We start from the raw sequence: 8,424 nt of genomic DNA, 5'->3' as shown, positions 1-8,424 counted from the left end.
TCTCACACACACACACCTCACACACACACACACCCACCCACACACACACACACACCCACCCACACACACAAACCTTTCACGTACCATCATCCCGAAGGTGTGCGGGTATTTCATTCCCACTTGATGTTGGCCAGAACGGGGCTTCCACTTCGATCTGACCCCTCTGGTCAAACTTCTCGATGGGTATGTTGGTGGGCTCTGGCATGTACGGGTCTAAAGGGAGACAGGAGTTGAGTAAAACAACATGAATGACATCTGTGAATGGCCTCAGCCCTCCTGTAAGCAAACGCTTGTACAGTTTGGATATACATTGCTGTGCTCGCCAGGAATAAACCCAGAAATGCTGCCTGAGATGAATACATCTTGATGCTCCAGCATTGTAAAGCAAACACTGATGGAATTTGTAACCAAAACGAAACCGTATTCAAACAAAACCATGCAAAGTTAGATTAAACACATTTTCCTCATTGGGATGCTGTAGGGAGATACAATTAGACTGAAAGTACAAGTGCTTGCATTTATGTCACGCCTTTAAAATAGTAAAGCATCCCAAGATGCTTCACTATTGCGTTCGCAAACAAAATTTGACACTGAATGACATCGGGATTAGTGACAGACTCTTAAAGGAACAGAGAGAAGGGGAAAGATCAAGGAAAGAAATTTCAGAGCTTAAGGCCTAGGTAGTGGAAGAAATGGTTGCCAATGATGAACAAAAAAAAGCACCATGAACGTTAACTGCTGGCACTTTTAATATTTCCTCTCCATAAACTCATGGTGGCCATTCAGGCAAAGTGGTAAGTCCGGGGGTCACAAAAGATCCTTCAGAATTTGTCCCACTCTGTTTCTAATTCAGTCAGACAACACGTCAGTCAGAGAGGCAGGACACCAAGTCACAGGGTCCAGACTGTGCTGTGTCTGGACTGACAGAGCTCGCCCAGAGAGAGAAAACTTTGAGGGACAGCCACACATTGAGGCAGCATGATGAGAGAAGCATAAACAGCAGGTTGATGAAGAGGGAAGAAACCATGGGCAGAACTCCAAGTCATCAATTAACTTACCAGTAACAAGGTTTTTACTTTGCTTTCAAAGCTTAAGCATCCAATTTGCTTCATTAATAAGGTCAAAACATGCGGAGCAGTGTTAGTAATGGTTGGATATATAACTGTTTTATCAATGAAGGAGTCAATCAATTTTAAATAAACACCAGCATATCCCTTGAGGCAGAATTTTCATATGGATACCTTATGGATTTGTTACCGATTGTGATAGCACCAAAGTCAGTTTACCATCTGTTACAGAGATAGTAGGAACTGTCGATGCTGGAGAATCTGAGATAACAAGGTGTAGAGCTGGATGAACACAACAGGCCCAGCAGCATCAGAGGAGCAGGAAGGCTGATGTTTCGGGTCGAGATCCTTCTTCAGAAAAGAACTTCTGAAGAAGGGTCTCGACCCGAAAAGTCAGCCTTTCTGCTCCTCTGATGCTGCTTGGCCTGCTGTGTTCATCCAGCACTACACCTTGTTATCTCAGTTTACCATCTGTTGTGCTTAGGGTTGGGAGTGTGGGGTGGGTATTATGAAGTGTGTGCGAGAGTGAGGGACTGGACAGCTGTGCAGCTCTTATTCAGAGGCATCGATGGGGTGGCTGGGAACTGCACTGTTGAACTGAGGTCCAGCCAAGGAAGAGGCTACAGCTTAATGGGAGGGTCAGTGAGGAAGGTGGGAGGGTGGGGAAAGGTTGTAGAGGACGGTAAGTGAGGTTGTACTCCTGACAGGGGAGCGTGGGGAGGTGGGGAACAGGTAGGGGCAGGAGGTTATTCCAGGAGCAAAGCATTAATTGATGGGGTGGGTGAACAGTATGTGTGTATACAACAGAGAGAGCGAGAGTTTTGGGGCTGGGGTTGAGCATGGGGTAACTGTGTAGAGGATTTGAGGGTTAAGTGTGGGTAGAGTGTGTATTGTGGGAGGGACGTTGATGAGGTACAGTTTGTCCTTGGGGAGACTCAGCACTGACCTAGGTGGGAGGTAGAGTGCGTTAGGAGGGTTGGGATTGAGGGGAGCAGGGAGGGTGCCATGGGGGGAGGGGGGGGTTAGAGAAGCTGAGAGAGCTGGGGGGAGGAGATGGAGGGAAAATGAACTGCTGACTGGAGTTAGAAATTCAAGGGCAGTATGTCTTATGGTTTGATTCTGAGAACAGACAGGCTCTGTAAGGAGTCTTCATTAACTGTAAATAAAAGCCAGTAAGGGGAGGAAAATAAACAATGTGTGCGCTGAGAGGGTTGTGGGGGGTAGGGGGGTGGGGCGGTGGAGGGAGTGCAATCTTTGTCTGCTCTGGGAAAGGTAAAGAAGTGGCAGGCCTCCACTTACCTGGGCACACAGGGCAGCAGCTTCCATCCATGTAGACAGGTTCCAGGCAGGGGAGGGGAGGGCAGCTGACTGTGGAGCAGAGTGTCTGCCCTTGTAGGCAGTAACAGTGTGTACAGCTGTCAATGTCCCATCGCTCCTCATCTGCATAGGTTTTCTCATTGAAGTGACACACAATTTTGCTTGGGATGCTTTCCTCTGTCGAAGGCAGGGAAATGGGAGAAGGGAAAATAAAAACAGAGTTGAGTTAGACCATGGGTCAGCAGTTGTTCAGTCATTGCGCACAGTCCAGACATTTTTCAACTCCGTCTGTCTGTTTGAAAGTGATTTCTGAATAGAGAAACACCTAATCTGCATCAGGCTGACAATCTGGGTATCACAGTGCAGTGTCTATCTCTTGATCAATGAAACATAGAAACATAGAAACATTCAGCCCTTTGAACCTGCTCCACCATTCAACATGAACACGATCCTCTGTGGTATTCCAGCTTTCTTTCCATACCCCTTAGTTTAAAGATGTATCGAACTCTTAGCGGAGTGCTACTGCAAAGGCTGCTTGTCTATTGAACAAACAGCTTTTAAGGGATTTAGAACATTTTAACAAACTAAAAATGTACCAGCTCCAATCTGCACCAGCTCCACATACTTTAGGAGTCGCCTGCTTCTCCCTCCATTGACTCCTTGTACCCTCTGTCAGCTTGCCAGAATGTAGAGTTTAATGCAGCACTGCACAAGCAGCCTTGGCAATTGAGTTTACTTGGCCAGACCAGCTTAATCTATTGACAATAGGGTTAATTCAGGGGATGAGTGCATCACTGGCAAGGCCCTGGTATTGGCTGCCCAACCTTGGAAGTTCTGAGATGATGGTGGTGGGACTTTTGTTTGAACAGCTGGTGGTGGGTTTGCTACAACTGAATGGCTTCTAGTTGGCAATCAAGGGTTAACCACCTTGCTGTATTGACCAGACTGAGTAAGGTTGGTAGGCCTCCTTCCCTTAGTGAATCAGATCAATTTTTATGACAAAGAACAGCTTTCATAGTAACTTCAATTGATCCTGAACAACCAGGAAGGCCTGGACATTGTCTTTGAACGTAAGATATTGTAAGAAATGAATGCATTCAGGTGATCTGGGTTTATTTCATGAACCATGAGGGTGGATTCCCTGGCACTGACAGCACTGTCAAAGGAAAGCAGGTCAGTAAAGTTCACAAGCGCATTGGGAGTGCTTCTGATTGAGGTCAACCAGAGATAAGGTGAAAAGGGAAAAAAAGAAAAGAACCCAGGAAGGTGTTCCTGCAATCTGAAAAATTACAAGTATTGCTGAAGAGAGAGAGTGCTGCCTGTACACTCATTAAGATAAATGCAAGAATGCAAACTTTCAAATGATCACAACACATGAAATATGGGATTCTTGCCATTTGGCCTGACGAGTGGAAGACAAAAATGTTCAGTAGCCTCTCGCTTTCTTTTCAGGAATATTCAAATTCTGTAGTGTCAAAGTGACTGTTTATAATTTTGGTCCTCACGCCACTGGGCTATACCTTGTCACTAGAGGGAGCAAGAGCTCCACAGTGTGAAGAGAGCTGCAGGATTAAGTGGAGTGTGTAAGGGGGCTGAGAAAGGATAGAGTTGTGAGTGAGGGTTAGAAGAAGGTACAGTGTGTGGGGATAAAAATCATCTGAGTCTCAGAAAAGAAGCTGCTCTTATTAAACTGAATGGACTCAGGACTACTGTCACCTTCACTGAAATACTACCAAAATGAAACAGATTAGGGGTTTTGAGGGGATGTGGGCACTAATTCATGCTCCAATGTAATTATTCCAAGATAGGAATTAAACAATCAGCTTAATTTTATCTGCTAGATGAGCTTGAGAAGGATGAATTATTCTGCGCAGTCTGGTGACAAGATACTAATTTCCCACTGCTTTGTTGGAAATATTATTAACAGTTATCCTAATACACAAGTGCCTTCAATCATGTTGCAACACTAATAATCAGTCTGTAATGACAGGAGCTGGTTTCAGTGAGCTTGGCTCTGGTGTTCAGGTAGGTGGCAGGTCACGGCTCAGATGCTGTTGTTGGGGCAGTGGGAGGGATGGAGTGATAATGACCAGGAAGGTGATGTTCTCCCCCAGCAGCAGGCCAGCAATGCCGTGCTGTATCGGGAGTAACGATCAACATGAGCTCTCTGCTGCTTTCACTGCTTTAGTTGTGCTGGGAGATTTATCGTTCTGGGGAGCAGTTTAGCTCTCACGGCCCAGCTAAGGGTTAACACCACACTATAAAAGGGGTTTAAATCTGGGCGGTGTGGGTTTAGCCCCCGCTTTTGTTCTCCATTTATGATGTGCTAATTACTAAAGGAAGAGGAGAATTCTCTGAGTTTGTCCATAGGGCAGACACAGCTGTTGGAGGCTCCTAGGACCTCTCTGTTAATGTATGCCATTATCTGCCCTCATTAGCTGTGTTAGCAGAGGCGTCTTGAGAGATTCAGGAGAACAAAGAAAGAATGACTTTGCCTGAATCTTTCCTTTGCTTCTTTCGCAATGGGTTTACCCACCCAGTGTGTTCTTTGGTTGATCAGGAATTAGCGACAAAGGAGGAAGACTGCAGGAGTGAAGTTCCTAGGCTCTTGGGTGTTAAAGTATCAACAATGAATTCAACTGACATCCCTCGTGATGAACAACTTGCCCTAGACAGCAGGTGAATGTAACGTGAAAATAACGAAAGCATGTGGTCCGTCTCCTGGTTGCAGAGTGGGAGAATGGCACGCCATTTCCTCAGCACAATCACTCACCAATACAGTAAGGGCAGCACTGCCCTTTCCGCAGGACAGGCCGAGCACAGGTCACGGCTGGGCACGACTCCGAGTAGCAGCTGATGACACCTTCCATGCAAATGCAGCTGCTGCAGACATTTGGCTTCCAGGATTCAGCTGCCAGGAAGATATCACCTTCATCGTTCTTGCAGTAACCAGGCATACTTCTGTTGCTTGGCGACATTGGCTGAAGAGGTTCGTCTGATGAGAGGAGGAGAAGACACCAATTTTTCAACAGGAGAAAGTGAAGTCAGCATCCCCAACTCCCCTCAGACTATATCATCCACAAGTGGATGTGTTGCATTTAGTTGAAATAAAAACTGGATAATGCTTAAACTGAGCTGAGTTCTTCATCCACTTGGTGTTCAAAACTCATTAGCGCAAGAAACAGTTGAGGCAAGTAACGCAGCACATAACAGGGTCCCAAGGGCCAGAAAGAAAGAACTTGCTTTTATATAGCACCTTTCCCAGCATCGGGACGACCCCAACATACTTGGCAACAAAGGTAAGAAACCCAATAGCCAGCTTATACACAGCATGATCCCACAAACTCCAATGTAATGATGACCTGATTTTCTTTTCTGCAGTGATGTTGCTAATGATTTTGTAAATGGTAAAAAGAATGCATAAATGGGAGAGGCCATTCATCCCAACCAATACTATCCCGAGAGCACAAGCTGCTCCACTGTCACTCATTGCCTTTCTGTGTTACTCATTGCCTTTCTGTCCTGCACTAAAACAAGGAACCATAGCTCCATGTTCGCTCAGTTTACATTTCAGTGAAATTGGTATGTGATGTGCTAAATGGCAGCTTACTTCCACACGTTAATCATTTGTAAATGTAAAAAAAATTATTCATTACGTTCTGTGGAGGTCACTTTAGTCCAATTCAGATGCATTAAAAACAATATTACAATCAGATAATTCCGCCAAAGAGCAGATTGTAAGATGCACATGTCAGTGAGGTTCTGGACTGAACTCCCAGTTGACATCTCAGACTCCAGCATCGGCAGTTCCTACTATCTCTGACATATCTGACATACTTCTTACAGCAGATGAAATCACTCAATAAAAGGACAAAGATCATACAACACAGAAGCAGGCCATTCGGCCCTAGTGCTTAATGTCCCACGTGAACCTCCCACTACCTGTTGTCATTGCATCAACATACAATAGAAATATATGCCTCTGATTTATCCCTCTGACATGCTCTGCTATGACTGCCCCCTTTTTTTGAAACTTTGAATCAGGGCATCAATCTCAGGAGATCTTACTGCCTTCAAGGTGCTATGTAAACGGAAGTTGGTGTTGCAACTCATGAGCTTACCTGGGCACTGCGGGCAGCATGAGTCTGGCGTCCTGATGGGGTTTTGGCAGAGGATGGGTGGGCAGACCTCAGTGTCGCAGAGCACACGCCCGCTGTGGCATGTGCACTGGGTGCAGGAGTCAATGTTCCAAGTTTCTCCTTCCACAAAGTATTCGCCCCCAGGAGCGTGGCAGATCGATGTATCACTTAGCTCAGGCTTCCAAAGGCCAGAGTCTTCTGTGAACATAGTTAGTTAACAAACTGGTCACGCAGACGTTTAGCAAAATGGGGAGCATATCAGCACAAGCACATCACTATTAACGTCAATTGAAAAGGGGAACCATTCAAAGGCGAAGAATATTAAAAGATACGCAGGAAGGGCAGAGAAATGCAATTTGAATAGATAGGTACAGCTGAAAAGCCAGCACTGACATGGGTACAGGAATGAATGGCTTACTTTTGTACTACGATTTCTCTCAGTTTATGAATTAAAGAGTTGTAATACATCAGAGGGAGAAATGAATTCCTTTACAACATGAAATGAAGCTGTACTTTCACATCAATTGGTTACTCCTTTCATATGCTTACTAATACCGCAATTTATTACCTATCATATCAGTGCAACATTAAGAAACAAAGTACCATTTACTCTCCAAGCTCATTTTGGCTCCAAGCCCATTACTCTGAAGAAGTCCTACATTAGTACAGTTAACGGCAGTGATGAAGTGGCAGAAACTTGTAAGAAGAGAAGGCTCACTGCAAATTTCAATGTCCATTTGTAAACCACAGAATAATAGCTGGCTCTTTGGCCCACTTGTGCCTTTGTCCTATGGTAGATCAAGCCGAGAAAAAAAACACATAGATCTGGGAAGCTTCAGGTTCAATTCCTAGTCTGTGTTAACTTTGCTGTTCTCAGCTTAAGGTCAATAGCTCTTCACGTCCCAGAGCTAGGGATAAAAATGTAAAACAGCTCTTTCCTTCAACACAGTTAAGCTGCATTTACGTTGATGTATGCCAGAGGTTGGGGTATGATTTTGTTTAGGGACCCCAATGTCAGGGTCAGATGGGGAGCCTAACCCCGAACTTTGTGGGAAATGATCATCTGGCAGTGGCTTTCCTTAAAACTGTCCCATGGTGATGAGGAAGATGTGCTCGGTCTAATTAATGACAGCAAGGTTGTTCTGGAAGCTGGAGAACCATTACGAGGCCCTCCTATTTGGAGGGAGAGAGGGCTCTGCTGCCTTCAGACACATTCTCGAGTAAACCTTTCAAGTAAAAAAACAAATGACCACCATTTCTGGGTGCTCCTCTGTAAGGAGGCAGCTGAGGCCAGGATGGGGTTGGGGGTGCAGGGGGAGGTGAGGTCAGCCTCAAAGTTGGCCTAGAGTTGCTGGTCACCCTACCCTGTTGTCGCGAGGCCACTTCCAGACGACCGACCTTTTCCTGGGGAGCAGACCAGTGGGAACACCCAATCAGCCTCTGGAAACTGCTCACTGTCTGATCTGAACTGGCTACTCACTGTTGTATGAGGTAGCAGCCCTCTGTTCTCGATGCCAGCCCCCAGAAATCAGCAAACTGGCTGACATTGTGAATGCTCATGCCTACTGGTTCCATTATTGCCCCTTCGGTAGGTGGCTGGGGGGTGGGGTGGGAATGGTGGTGCTGGTGATAATTTTGCTCTGACCCTCTTATCCTAGACCTCATCTATCTTCCTTAAGGGGCTGAATGTCTGCTGCTGGGTTAGGGGAGCCAGGTTTAACAGTGTCAATGTCTGAAGCTGGTCTCCTGGAACACAACCTAAAACTGCGTTGGTCTATAAGCAGCTTCACCATTTGCATAGCATGATGCATTGATCCGCTCATCAATTAGTGCAGTGTTTCACTATCAATTAATGGCAAACTACAGCTAATGTTTATCGGAATGAGATTCAAAACTCAATA

At 45.6% G+C, this 8,424-nt stretch overlaps 1 protein-coding gene across 2 annotated transcripts in view; it reads right to left on the bottom strand.

Moving 5' to 3' along the window:
• crim1 (cysteine rich transmembrane BMP regulator 1 (chordin-like)) overlaps positions 1-8,424 on the bottom strand; it is a 243,568-nt gene that overhangs the window by 15,219 nt on the left and 219,925 nt on the right. Inside the window, exons 12-15 of one of the 2 annotated variants that reach the window (XM_048601057.1) lie at positions 6,506-6,721; positions 5,158-5,379; positions 2,367-2,561; positions 85-213 (exon numbers count right to left, since the gene is read on the bottom strand). In XM_048601057.1, coding sequence (XP_048457014.1) covers positions 85-213; positions 2,367-2,561; positions 5,158-5,379; positions 6,506-6,721 — 762 coding nt within the window. The remainder of the gene's footprint in view (positions 1-84; positions 214-2,366; positions 2,562-5,157; positions 5,380-6,505; positions 6,722-8,424) is intronic. The other variant, XM_048601058.1, reaches the window with a different exon arrangement.

Source organism: Rhincodon typus, chromosome 9 (genome assembly GCF_021869965.1).
Source record: "Rhincodon typus isolate 14 chromosome 9, sRhiTyp1.1, whole genome shotgun sequence".
NCBI lineage: Eukaryota > Metazoa > Chordata > Chondrichthyes > Orectolobiformes > Rhincodontidae > Rhincodon > Rhincodon typus.
The sequence above is the reverse complement of the archived record's forward strand: the minus strand, read 5'-3'. Positions and strand labels throughout refer to the sequence as shown.